Here is a 14,727-nt window from a genome sequence, read left to right on the forward strand (position 1 = left end):
ACTTCTGCTTTAATTCTTTAAAGTGATACATTACATTATATAAAATATCACACAATTGATCTCAAGAAACAGTTGCAACCTGAAAATGTTTAAATTGGTGCAGTCAATAAAGATTACAGGTGTTTTTAATTGTCAAAGGACTCACTTGTTTGTATAGAAGACTGTTGATGTGCCACAGGTGTATGTACTGTAATTACTTAAGCAGCCCCTTCAGGTGTTTCAGCCTGGTGTTATTCATGCTTCCTCACCTTGAGCGGAGCCTCGTTAATGTTATTATTACTTACACCTGTGCTTCTCCTGCTCTGTCAAAGGGTCATGAACTTTCTGACAGCCTGAAATCTGATCACATGTCTCTGGATGGGTCTCTTAATTGAAACAAACTGTGGAATTTAACCAGAACAAGCAATGCTCCAATCAAGTATCTGCTGATACCAGATATTAATTGGTATCTTCTGGTACTAATAATCAGATTCTTCTTGGAAAAAACAACAACAAATAATTCAGTACAACCTGTAATTAACCTACCAATCAAAATCAAAATCAAAATCAAAATACAGCTAAAAATGCTGCAAACCAATTAAAGCAGAAGTAAGCGGAATGTTTGTGTTAAAGCAGAAGTAAGCGATCCGGTCGTTTTGGCTAATGCTGCGTTCCAGGCAGGCTTTTGAAACCGTAAATTACAGCTTCAAGTCACAACTTAAGACTTTGTAGCGTTCCAGGCAACCCACTCGTGTTTTTCCGACCTGTTTTACCTGTGAAAGTCACTATAACAGCCACTCGTAACTTCCGACCCGTGAACTCGTACCAGATCGAACTGGTCCTACGACTTCACAGGTCGGAAAAACACGAGTTACGAGTTGCCTTGAATGCACCATAACAGTCCTCGTCCCTACGTCACCACATTCACGGCGTCCCTTGGCTGCACACACAGCCCTGCATGCCGTTCTCTCTCCTCATTGGATAAAAACTGTAGGATACGATAAATGTTTTCTCCTCGGCTCAGAGCAGAGCAGAGTGACTGACAGACCCGTGTTTCGGTCCAAACACTCTATGTAAGTGATTGCTGTCGGAAGATATAACTATTTGAGACTTATATTAACACAAATATATCACTTACTTCTGCTTTAATATAAAATAGTAAATATAAATAGTTATATCTTTGACAGCAATCACTTACATAGAGTGTTTGGTCTGAAACATGGGTCTGTCAGTCACTCTGCTCTGCTGTAAGCCGAGGAGAAAACTTTCCTTGTATCCTACAACCTTTACCCAATGAGGAGAGAGAACGGCATAAAGGGGCGGTCCTCTCTGTGTGTGCAGCCAAGGGATGCGCGTGAATGTGGTGACGTAGGGACGAGGGCGGGGACTGCTAACTCCATCGGCTGACAAGAAGTTAGCCAAAACGACCGGATCGCTTACTTCTGCTTTATTGAGCTTTTGAGTTAATCAACCAATCAGAAAAAAGAAACAAGTCAAGAAATGAGAAGACAACCCGCAAAACAACCAGAGTCTGGCACAGGTGTTGCATTTATCGTCATCCACACACCCTGTTAAATGCATTATGGGCTACACTCAGCTGTGCTTCATGACCATAAAAACTCTATGGTCTTTGTTACAAACTGTATGTGGGTTCTCAGCTGTCACGACCAAGAATAATAATTTGGTTCTCATTTTGCAGGGTTAAGATAACACCCAAAGAAAAACCTCCTAGGATAGAAACCAAAACAGTTTAGGTGTCGTCCCGTGGTTTCAGATTCACAGCAGTCGAATTCCCCTAGTGATACAATCAGCAACATACAGTGGTTCCTGGTACTTTTTGCGTTTAGGTTTGTACCTCTGCCCATTCAAAATCAATTCATGAATTCCCCAAAACTGATTCATATTTTACAGTCCTGTTACAGTGCTGGTTTACATTCTTTCCTGACAGGACCGTGTCGGCCCAGTGTATTCCTCCCTGGTGTGAGCAAGAAGCAAGTGCAGTGTGAGCGATGGAAAACATGAAGTAAAAAGAAATTCGACCTGCTCTGTCTTCACTGAGGATAGCGTTTGGACACATTACAGATTTTTACAACCTTCAAGAAGAAGCAGCTTGATAAGATCAAGAACATGTTGTATGTTGAATTATTATACAGTTTTAATCGTCTGATCGTCTCTTAAGCCGGTAGCTGCCAGTAGCCTTTGAGCTGCTCGCTGAATTAAATTATTTATAAGAAAAAAATGCATGACAGTCGGTCAGTTGGACACTTGGACAATTTATGTTGCTGCTTTCAAAGTGCCGCTGGAGATGAAAGCTAGCTCAGCTGCTTATTAGCCAGGGCTATTAGCTTTGCTTGACCTCTGCCTGCACTGCAGCTTCTCTGAATGGATGTTTCTAATGCGTCTTCATTTGTGTGACAGTATTAGGTAAATTAATTCAAAACTGAAGTTGCCTGTGTTCACCTACTTCTGACTGTTACACTACAGCCTACACATTCAGGTCTGGTTTAATATGACTGTGCTGGGGATTTGGCTAACGGCTGCATCATAACATTTAAAGGGATAGTTCACCCAAAATTCAAATTTCACTCATTATCTACTCATCCTCATGTCAACTAAGAGCTGTGAGAATTTTCAGAGTGCTCCGTGCCTTCTCTGAGTTACGGGGGGGTCCGCGTAGCAGTATTTGTCCATATAATGGTTGTCAATGGATACCAACTTTCTTCATCCAAAAAGACACACCAAAAAACATCCAAATACCTCCATAGTGCTCTTCTGTAATGTCCCTCTTGTATTGAAGCCCCAACATGAGAAATTGTTCCGAAAAAAATTAAATAAGTCTATGTTTTAAGCTTGTTTGTAGCGGAAGCTCCCAGTGTCTCAGTTCACTGCTCTTCCTGTGTCAGTGCAAATCACGTGAGATTTGCACTGACACCGGCGGAACGATTTCTCATGTCGGGGCTTCAATACAAGAGGGACATTACAGAAAAGCTGCATGGAGGTATTTGGATGTTTTTTGGTGTGTCTTTTTGGACGAAGAAAGTTGGTATCCATTCACAACCATTATATGGACAAATACTGCTGTGCGGACCCCCCTGTAACTCAGAGAAGGAATGGAGGACTCTGAAAATTCTCACAGCTCTTAGTCGACATGAGGGTGAGTAGATAATGAGTGAAATTTGAATTTTGGGTGAACTATCCCTTTAAATTATGAATCTGTTGACATAGTCAGTCTGACATCTGAGTGTGTGATCATAACTTTTTCAACCATTCATCTTTGCACTCAAAGCAATGTCCTGAGAGAAGTCGGCCTCTGAGCAGGCCACCTAAAAATGACTAAATGAAGTCATAGTCTGAAGGTCGGCATTTTCCGGTCTGATAACCATCCCAGATCTGCTGCGAGTTGAGTATGTATTCAACTGCCCTGGTTCAGACTGGACGGCTTTTGTCACTATTACAAAGACTCCTCATCACCTCTGGGCACAACAGGCTCAACTCTGTCAGAGTGTGAGCGTGTGCACGGACGGGGTCATGCACATGTGCATGTTCATGCATGCTGAGCCAAGCCACTGCAGGCAAGTCTTCCGCTCTCCTTTCTTAGCTTCCCTGTTGCTCTGCTCCCATTCTCTGCGTCTCTATTTTGAGACACACATGTCTGCTTGCGACCCAGCACGTGCTGATTCTGTCAGATTTAGTCTCAGGCGCGCTGGATCGTAGCAGAACACTCACTCTCTAATTTAAAAAACCCGAGGAAAGTGGGTTGTTTCCCTCCAAGGCTCCCGTGGCCAGCCTGTGTGGACCACCCTGGTCATAGATCGGGTGCTGACACAGTTTGGTTTGGACTCCGGCGCTCCCATAGTCTCTGCTGGACTTGCAGATCCTTATCTTTCCCAAAACACTGACCTTTGCCCCCCCCCTGTCTAAGCCAGTTGCATTTAGCACCAACAATAGAGAATTATCTTTTCCACCGGTCTGGTGTTCAGTAAACATCACTTCACTCACATCCACCATCTGTTTGCGAGTCTCTGCTGTTCTCTTGGTTTCTGCCTGTATGTTCCCCAGATGTCTCATTTCACACTTTCTGGTTCAGGCCTCACACGTCTGTTAGGTGTGTGTGCGTATGTGTGTTTGTATTGAGTGGCAGTAAGTCGGCCTGTCTGGGTGTGAGGGGGCCAGCTGCTGCCTCGGGGCTGACAGAGAGGGGGACAGAACGAGAGAGAGAGGCAGGAATGTGAGGAATCCTCTGGGAAACCCACTTTGAACATTTGTATGTTTGTTTTTCTGTCTCTCTCAGTCCAACTTGCTGTAACTTTTTCGAGGGATTCATATTCATATGCATGACGTTCACTTTGTACCTAAACCAATCAGTATAGCAGTGGTAGTTCGGGCTGCTTGATTACAGATCAATATTGAGATCAGATTTATTTAACATGATCACTCACAACTTTGGAAATATCATGGTTAAGTTATTAAGCTTAACTGAACTTAAATTGTTAATCTAAGTTAAAATTAATAGACATATTATTAACATTAAAAAACAGCTGCATAATTTTAATGTACCTCCCAACCTACTGAAAACTATTTAATGTGTAGGCTGCTCAGTATTTTTAAAATGATGAATGAAAAAAACTGAGCAAAATAAATTGGATAAATATAAATGTGTTGTGCACTGTACCAAAATACTGAAAGTTTCCAGAATTCAACTTTTTGAGGAAGACCATATATAAAAAGGTCAAAATGAGGCAAAAATGACAGTAGATTAATCATCCCAATTTATATGTGGTGTATAAATGTCAATCCTAAGAGAGTGAGAGCTTAAATAGTATCTAAGCTAATGAAAACACAAGGATGTTTAGTTCCAACTGATTACACAGTAATGAGAACACAAATGTGAGTGTGATTTCATTTCTGCCAGTAGATCCCTGTAATTCCCACAATTCCTCCAAGTTGAAGCAGGGAACTGACAGGAGGAAGAGAGAGGAGAAGTAGGACAGTGTGGAGCGAGGAAGGAGGCTGACTGACACAGAAGAGAGATGGAGCGATGGCTCACTGAGCCAGAGAGGAAGAGAAACAGCAGGGGGGTTGAGCTGGAAGGGCTCGGCCGTCCATCACTGACATTGAGGTCGTTTGTCTATTTACAGAGAGCTAGCCCTGCACTTCCACTTGTCACATGGAACCAATATTTAATTAAAGCTGAACAAGGGACTCTAATTTGGAAGAACCTGCCCTCGGGGGGGGGGGGTTTAGAAACATCAGTCCCACTGTGGGCCTCTGTCTCAGACACTGACCTGTCATTATCATCCTTAAAGGGATAGTTCACCCAAAATTCAAATTTCACTCATTATCTACTCACCCTCATGTCGACTATACATACATGTCTCTTGTATTGAAGCCCCGACATGAGAAATTGTTCCGCCGGTCAGTGCAAATCACGAGAGATTTGCACTGACACAGGAAGAGCAGTGAACCGAGACACTGGGAGCTTCCGCTAGTCTAAAATATAGACTTATTTAATTTTTTTCGGAACAATTTCTCATGTCGGGGCTTCAATACAAGAGGGACATTACAGACGAGCAGTATGGAGGTATTTGGATGTTTTTTGGTGTGTCTTTTTGGACGAAGAAAGTTGGTATCCATTGACAACCATTATATGGACAAATACTGCTGTGCGGACCCCCCCGTAACTCAGAGAAGGAACGGAGGACTCTGAAAATTCTCACAGCTCTTAGTCGACATGAGGGTGAGTAGATAATGAGTGAAATTTGAATTTTGGGTGAACTATCTCTTTAAGTTCAGCTGCACAACAGCTAATAATGAATGATACTGTACCGTTTGTGTCATTGACACCAGCTATTGGCAAGTGTGATCGAAACATATTGGCATCAGCCTTAGAGGCCGATACCATCAGAGCCCCGTGTGGGTCACATGGAGGCTAGAATGATGCACAGAGACCAGCTTACAGCCCCTCACTGCTGTGTTTGTGCCAGAGTTTACAGTGTTTGTGGAACCTGTTTAGTTTAGTGAGAAACACCAACGTGCTGTTTGCAGAGTATCCACTGAGATGTTTGGTCAGTTTGGGACCTGTGTCTGATCAGTAGCCTACCAAGGACCGGTGGCTGAGGGTGGTCGGGTTGTTTCAGACTGAGCTCTGGATTTTCCGGGATGATGTATCTCAGTATCTCACATCTGCACCACAGACGAGCCTGAGCGAGCCCGGGCTCAGCAGGATATAGGACCATGAACGGAGGCCATCAGGATCACAGACGGAAAGCTTTGACCCATGACTTTCTGTCCTGAAACGACACCGACACCCAACTTTCACACAGATTAAGAAACCTGGTGAGGTCACTGGCACGTTGGTAGAAATGTCAGGATATAAGGGCAACACTATCCCACTTCCTCTTCTGTAAAAGTCGTGGTGTGGAACAAAAGGGCACGTTGCTGTGAGTCACTTACCACGTCCATCAAACTCTATCAACTCTTTGTGTCCAGCTAAAGAAGGAAGATGCACTCATCAGACACAACCTTTAAGGTATAATATGTAGGAATTCCCCCCATCTAGCGGTGCAGTTGCATATCGGAACTAGGGCTGTTCGATTAATCGATTTAAAATTGTAATCGCGATTTTTTGGAATCGTAAAAATCGATTTTTTTAAATCGTAAAAATCGATTTTTTTAAATCGTAAAAAGCGATTTTTTTACTCTAACTAAGGTAATTACGGTAAGCCCCCGTTAATCTGGGCTGCGATGAATTATGGTAATGACTGCCGCCTCCTTCCTCCCATCACGCTCTCCCACTGCTCTCCCCACACACTGTAAACAAGCATGTCGGCATTTTGCTAAGACCAGCGAGGATTTCGTTGCCAAAAAGACCAACGGCCCTTTTCCACTACACAGTTACAGCTGTCACGGTCCATTAGGTCCATTTAAAAAGACACAAACAGCACACAAAATAGTTTGTCATTTAACAAAAAAATCGTAATCGTAATTGGAAATCGATTTTTCAGAGAAGAAAATCAAGATTTTATTTTTGGGCAAAATCGAACAGCCCTAATCGGAACATATTCTTGATGTTGCATTCAGGTGAAATCGGACAGACGTCAGACAGACAACAGACGCTGCATGTAATAGGATAAACAAGCGTCTATGTAAACAAGTGGTCCACCAGCACGAGGCAAAACAATACAGGTGTGACAATATGTTGTCATGGTGATGTCGTATTGTTTACCTGACCCACCGTCTTTCTCTGGTGGAGTAAAATGACATCCGGTTGGTTTGCCGATGGCCGTCTGCCTGACTGCACCTGAATGCAACATCAGTGCCTCCGTCCTTCCTCACACTACACAGTGGTGACAGTTTTAACAGGCCGAGCCGACAGCTCCGCTGAGTTTCTATGGTTACCTACGGTCACGCTGCCACTCAACGTAAAAAATGGCGATGCAACATGGTGGCCTTGGTTCGGTGCGTCGCCCACTTATGTATTTGTAACGACTTGTAACAACTCATTCTAAGGTACGAGAAAGCTTTCATTTGTATGCGGGTGTGATTCCACTTCAGTGAAATACATATATTTGATTTTTGCTAATAAAAAGCCAAATAAGTTACATACTGGGGCTTTAAAACTGTTGTGGCATGTTTTAAGAGGTCAGCCTGAAACATTAACAATTTAATATAAACTTAAAGCAGAAGTAAGCGATCCGGTCGTTTTGGCTAATGCTGCGTTCCAGGCAGGCTTTTGAAACCGTAAATTACAGCTTCAAGTCACAACTTACGACTTTGTAGCGTTCCAGGCAACCCACTCGTGTTTTTCCGACCTGTTTTACCTGTGAAAGTCACTATAACGGCCACTCGTAACTTCCGACCCGTGAAGTCGTACCAGATCGAACTGGTACGACTTCACAGGTCGGAAAAACACGAGTTACGAGTTGCCTTGAACACACCATAACGTCTTGTCAGCTGATGGAGTTAGCAGCCCCCGCCATCGTCATGGATCTATTGGTCCTCGTCCCTACGTCACCACATTCACGCGCATCCCTTGGCTGCACACACAGCCCTTCATGCCGTTCTCTCTCCTCATTGGATAAAACTTGTAGGATACAAGAAAAGTTTTCTCCTCGGCTCAGAGCAGAGCAGAGGGACTGAGAGACCCGTGTTTCGGTCCAAACACTCTATGTAAGTGATTGCTGTCGGAAGAGATAACTATTTAAAGCAGATATCAGTGGAATGTTTTTGTTAATATAAGTCCTAAATAGTCCTATTTTCCGTCAGCAATCACTTACATGAAGTATTTCAGCCTAAACACGAGTCTCTCCGTCACTCTGCTCTGCTGTAACCCGAGGAGAAAATTTTCCTTGTGGGATACAAGTGTTATCCAATGAGGGGAGAGAACGGCATGAAGGGCTGTGTGTGCAGCCAAGGGATGCGCGTGAATGTGGTGACGTAGCACGAGGACCAATTGATGCCTGACAAGGGCGGGGGCTGCTAACTCATGGTGCGTTCAAGGAAACTCGTACTTTGTGTTTTTCCTTCCTGTGAAGTCATACCAGTTCGATCTGGTACGAGTTCACGGGTCGGAAGTTACGAGTGGCCGTTATAGGGAACTTTCACAGACAACAGGACGGTAAAAACACGAGCTACGGGTTACCTGGAACGCTACCAAGTCGTAGTTGTGACTTGAAGCTGTAACTTACGGTTTCAAAAGCCTGCCTTGAACACAGCATTAGCCGAAACGGCCGTGCCGATGATATCTGCTTTAAGACTTATATTAACACAAAAATATCGCTTACTTCTGCTTTAATCGGTAGTTTCAATGATCAGTTTCCTCAGCTTCATGATCTGGGTGAAAAAACATACATTAATGAGTCCCCCCGCCCCCCCAAAAAAAGAAAAAGAAACAGTCACTTGTTTTCTCACTTGTCTCACTTCATTTCCTGCTGTTTACTTTGTCAAGTTAGTATCAGTAGTAACACTCACCTACCAAGAGAGCAAAGCCAACAGGAGTCGACTCACATACCCTAGCACACACACACACACACACACACACACACACACACACACACACACATTTAGATAACACATTGTTTGCTCAATATAAAGTGCATTACAAATAAAATTCATTATTATTATTATTATAAGATTCGTTTACTGAGGCTTTTTTGCTAGTTTGTCGTAAAATGTTGTGTGTGTGTGTGTGTGTGTCAGTCGCATGTGTGCGTGCCTGACTGCTAACTCTAACCAGGCCATCCTTCGGGTGAGTTGGCGGTTGTCTAGAGGCTGTAGAAGACACAGAGGCAAAGTATGCTCATAAATCACACCAGGACAGACCATCATGCATAACTGTGCAAACACACATCGGGGTCAGACCGAGGGGTTAAGAGGGAGCGAAGGCTGGAATCCACCGGGCTGTCAGACCACGTCAAACATGGACTGATGGAAGACATCGTCCACATGTCCTGTGGAAAGAATGAATGAAAGCCTTCTTCCCGCAGATGTTCACCCGCTGCAGGAGGCCAGACTCGAAGGGGATGAATCAATATCTCTATCCATAAAATGAATACAACGGATTTTAAGGAAAAGCATTTTACTGCAAAACTCACCCGCCCTTTGTTTAAGTGTTTTAACTCTTCTTTGTACTCCTGACATCTGCTACATTATTCTGTAGCCTTTGAACGAAGAGGAACATCTGATGATCATTTTGAAATGGAAATCCTCCAGCTTTAAGCTTCAACGCTGCACACACACAAACACACACATGTTGTATGGCAACAGCAGCGGAGCTTGTCAACATCATACACATTATTCTTAGTTCTGTGTTTGCAACACAGGTAATCAAAGTCAAAAGATATAATGGAAATAAATTGAATTTATGTCACATACTTGACTCTCACTTCAAAGCCAAAACAGTTTCTGTTATTGCTACATAAAAGACAAATGGCAAAGCACATGGGTTCACTGTGAGAAAGAGGCAACAGAGCCAACAAGTTGTAGAAGAAATGCTAAAATATAGTGCCTGGGGGATCTGTCCATTGTCAGGAGATGAACTGCAGCTATGTAACGCTTGTCAAATATGACAGCATCCTTCAATGTGAATCTCCTTGGGGTTTTGGACGAGATAATTGACCATGGTGATCCCAGAGAACATCACATAAATGAATTATAGAGCTGCAATAGTTTGATGCAATGGTGCAACACTACAAGTGAAGCAAAAGAAACCCTAGATGATATTTTTATCTTTTACTCTGAAAGATGAAGGGATAAGACACACATTCTGTGACTTTGGCCTCAAGGGGTCAAAGCAACGAGGGAAAGACAACATCACGTGACATCATGAATGGGAGTTGTCGTCACTACCATTACTCTAAGCTGTTCCCTGTTTGGATTCCTTCAGTGTCAAACAGACCTGGTGATTGAAACTATTAAAAACAACAAATAAAGCAGTTACACAAAGAAACCGTTTAGAGCTGTGGCTAATATTAGCCTTTGTTAGTAGAAACACTCATCAAACAGTTTGACTTTGAAATCAGATATTCACTGACTTCAATGGACACAGGACAGGATGTCTCCAGCAGCTGGGAGCTGAGCTGTCCAACATTTACTCAGCTTGTTTCTCTGCTAACTTTCTCCCCTAACTTCAGATCCAGACATCAGACAACTAAAATCCTTCATCTGGTGAAAATTAGGGTTAACCCTAACCCTGAACAAGTCGAGTTGAAAAGCACCAATTTGAAAAAAAAAGAAAAAGAAAAAAGTGTATATGGCTTAAAGGGACATTGTGTAACTTCTCCTGTTATCTATTCATGAAAATCGATTATTGGTTCAAAAGTCTGTTTTTCATTAATCAGTTATCACCCCCATCAACAAACTGAAGTGTTCCTTTCAGCTCTGAATTAGCCGTTCATATCATTCATATCTACGTGGAGCGGGTAAGCTCGGTGCTGGCTGCCATGTGGTGTCGCCATGTTTTTACGTTCAGTGGCAGCGTGACGGTAGGAAACCACGGAAACTCAGCGGAGACACCGGAGCTGTCGGCTCAGGTCGAGGTGGCGTCTGTGAATAGTCACCGCGGTAACGCAGTGAGGAGGAATGGAGCGTTACACTGATGCTGCATTCACGTGCAGTCGGGCAGACGGCCGTCGGTAACAAACCAGATGTCATTTTAGTCACAGAAGTCCAGAGAAAGCCGGTAAAACGTGGGTCAGGTAAACAATACGACATCGCCATGACAACATATTGTCACGTGTATTGTTTTGCCTCGTGCTGACGGACCACTTGTTTACATAGAGGCTTGTTTACGCCGTTACCTGCAGCGGCTGTCGTCCGTCTGCCGTCTGCCCAATTTCACGTGAATGCAGCATGAAAAATACGATTGAGTTGCTTGTGATATACAACGATATGCAACGCTAGATGGGAATAATTCCTACACAATGTACCTTTAAAGTTTGATAAAAGTCAGTTTGAGCTTCTGACAGACAAACATAACACTGACACATAGAGGATATGATGTCATTGAAAGGCAACCACACTCATTAGCACTGATTAGTAGGTTGGGTGATTTACTCCTTTATGAAGACTAGATGACTCACCCAGCGCTGCTGCCCAGTGACATGGCGTCGCTACACAGCCGCCATCTTGGCTCAGTCAACCCGCTTCCTCAGAGCATTAAGCCGATTATGCTTAATGTTTACTAAAATAAACAGAATTTGCTCCGTTTTTGACCGATTTTCAAACGGTTTGGTTTCTAATGAATGTAGAAATGCAGTTATGATACTACATACTTAAAATCACAAATCATTTTAATCATGTACTTTTCTATGAAAGTAACACTAGAGGGGCGGTGTGTGGCGCAGTGGTTAAAGCGGCCGCCCCATGTAGAGGCTACACTCACCGCAGGCGGCCCCAGTTCGAATCCTGCGTCGGGCAGACCTTTCCTGCATGTCATTCCCCTCTCTCTGCCTCCCCCTTTCCTGTCTATCTATACTATGTGCTATCAAATAAAGGCAAAAAGCCAAAAAATATACTTATAAAAAAAAAGAAAGTAACACTAGAAAATTTTCTCTGGGAAATTTTGATAGGGCCACGGGAGCTACGGCTGGTTTTGCCATCTCTGTCAACATGGGAATCAAACCCACAACCTTATGGTCAAGACAGGGCTGATCAGACAGACACATAGTTCTCAGTGTTTAAATATAGCCACTGAAATGTTGATTATGAGGTCAGGAGTTTCTATTCAACATGATTTTTTGAGTTTTTCCAGATTTCCGCTCAGTACAACACACCATCAGTTCCAATTTCCTCTGACTGATGTAAGGTCATTTCCACTTAATCTGATAAACGTTTTGTAACTTGTAAAACACACCAACACCCCCTGGAGCTGTTCTTGTGTCTCCATCCTCGGTTGGTGTTGTCACAGATTGTACGGCTAGAGGCTCAGTGTGGCACAGAGGTCTTGCCAGGACAAGCATCCCTCCTTCCCTCCCACCACGCACTCTGTTTCATGAGACACGAGCCAGATGCTCAGCCATTAATCACAGCATTGTGTGCGAGCGTGTGTGTGTGTGAGAGAGAAAGAGAGTGCATGTAGGCGATGTGTATGTTTGGAGTCATTCTTTGTCGTTGTGTAAATGTTAACTGCGTGTTTGTGCGGCCCATGTGCCTTTAAAAGCAGTATGGGTGCAGGGGAATGGAAAGTTGGCACAGTAAAGAGAGAAAAGGGAAGATTTATATGTAAGGGAAGCGTTTAGCGAGAGGGACAGAGGAGGAGTGGATGAATGGGGCTGGTCAGGGAGAGCGTGAGCAGGAGGTGCAGAGGAAATGTTTTATTCCTCCTATCTGAAAGCTTTTCCTCGCTGGCAGACGAGCTCCTGAACTTTTCCCTCTCAGACAATGAATCTACTTTATTTTCCTGGCTGCAGTCCAGTCCCTAAAGGCCCTGTATGTTTGCATGTGTGTGCGTGCATTTATTTTCTTTTGCGTGTGGGGTATGTGCGTCACATTTCACTCTACCTGCTGTTGTTATTTCAAGATAAAAAACTTCAAGCTAGATTTGATTTGTTTTTGTATGAATATGAAACACACTGCATTTACACGCATTTAATATTGTGAAACTTGTGTCTGTCTCCTCAGGCGAATCTGGTCTTGGGAAATCGACACTCATCAACTCTCTATTCCTGACCGACCTGTACTCCAAGGACTACCCTGGACCGTCCCAGCGCATCAAGAAGACCGTGCAGGTGACCGCTTGTTCAATCTTTGGCTTTATTTTACCATTTGCCCATCAAAAATAGCAGGTATGAGTGATTGGCTTCTTTAATTTGCCACATATCTGCCATTCAGACTTAAACCGATCTGTCACATCTCATCTCTGGCGCTCAGACTCCGATGTCATAGCAGGAAAAGGAGCAAAAAGACAAAAAGAATGCGTTCACTCGGGCCAATCAGAGCCAGAGCCAGCAATTTCCCAAATCTGCTGCGGAGTGCATTCACCTCAGTCTGAACGCCCTCGAGCTGAAAAACGGCCAACATAAAATCTTCTGAGTGCAAGCTCAAATTTCCTTTTGTAGGCGAATAACCAACCGTGTAGGTGTGGTGACAGCAGAGTAACATTTTACTAGCAACATTAGCTTTGGTATTTCCTGACAGGAGACATTTTCCACTTCAGTGTGTTCTCCTCACGTACTGTACACCGGTCAACAGAAAAAATGTTTATGTGTGGAACTGAAAAGCTAAAAAACGCACCCCACCCCACCTCATCCCCAAGTGGGGCCACAAACATTAACTGTTAATTTTGCACACTATGCACAATGTTGTGTGTACACAGCTATTGGCAACATCAGGTTGTCATTGACATGGACCACTGTCAGCTGTCACTGGGGGCCCCCTTCCAGTCCGGGGCCCTGGGCAGTTGCCGGGGTTGCCTGTCCTGTTCCAACACCTCTGGCTCCAATATGACACTTGTAGAAGTTGCTGTTTCCTATCATGTTGAAGAAACTGGGCGTCCTCATTGGTTTGCATTTCATACGTTCTGTACTTAAAGGGATAGTTCACCCAAAATTCAAATTTCCTCCGTGCCTTCTCTGAGTTACGGGGGGGTCCGCGCAGCAGTATTTGTCCATATAATGGTTGTCAATGGATACCAACATCCTTCGTCCAAAAAGACACACCAAAAAACATCCAAATACCTCCATGCTGCTCGTCTGTAATGTCCCTCTTGTATTGAAGCCCCGACATGAGAAATTGTTCTGCCGGTCAGTGCAAATCACGAGAGATTTGCACTGACACAGGAAGAGCAGTGAACTGAGACACTGGGAGCTTCCGCTACAAACAAGCTTAAAATATAGACTCATTTAAAGCAGAAGTAAGTGGTCCGGTCGTTTTCGCTAATGCTGCGTTCCAGGCAGGCTTTTGAAATTGTAAATTACAGCTTCAAGTCACAACTTACGACTTTGTAGCGTTCCAGGCAACCCACTCGTGTTTTTCCGACCTGTTTTACCGGTGAAAGTCACTATAACGGCCACTCATAACTTCCGACCGGTGAACTCGTACCAGATCGAACTGGTACCACTTCACGGTCGGAAAAATACGAGTTTCCTTGAACGCACCATAACAGTCCTCGTCCCTACGTCGCCACATTCACGGCGTTCCTTGGCTGCACACACAGCCCTGCATGCCGTTCTCTCTCCTCATTGGATAAAAACTGTAGGATACGATAAATGTTTTCTCTTCGGCTCAGAGCAGAGCAGAGGGACTGAGAGA

General features: G+C 43.8%; 1 protein-coding gene across 6 annotated transcripts in view; it reads left to right on the forward strand.

Moving 5' to 3' along the window:
* Positions 1-14,727, forward strand: part of LOC146985345 (septin-7-like) — a 125,353-nt gene that overhangs the window by 81,529 nt on the left and 29,097 nt on the right. For all 6 annotated transcript variants that reach the window (XM_085778271.1, XM_085778273.1, XM_085778269.1 and 3 more), the window contains one exon: positions 13,099-13,205. In XM_085778271.1, the coding sequence (XP_085634397.1) occupies positions 13,099-13,205 (107 nt within the window). The remainder of the gene's footprint in view (positions 1-13,098; positions 13,206-14,727) is intronic.

The sequence above is a fragment of the Trachurus japonicus genome, chromosome 6 (genome assembly GCF_045865225.1).
Source record: "Trachurus japonicus isolate A0001 chromosome 6, Traja_1.0".
NCBI classification, from domain to species: domain Eukaryota; kingdom Metazoa; phylum Chordata; class Actinopteri; order Carangiformes; family Carangidae; genus Trachurus; species Trachurus japonicus.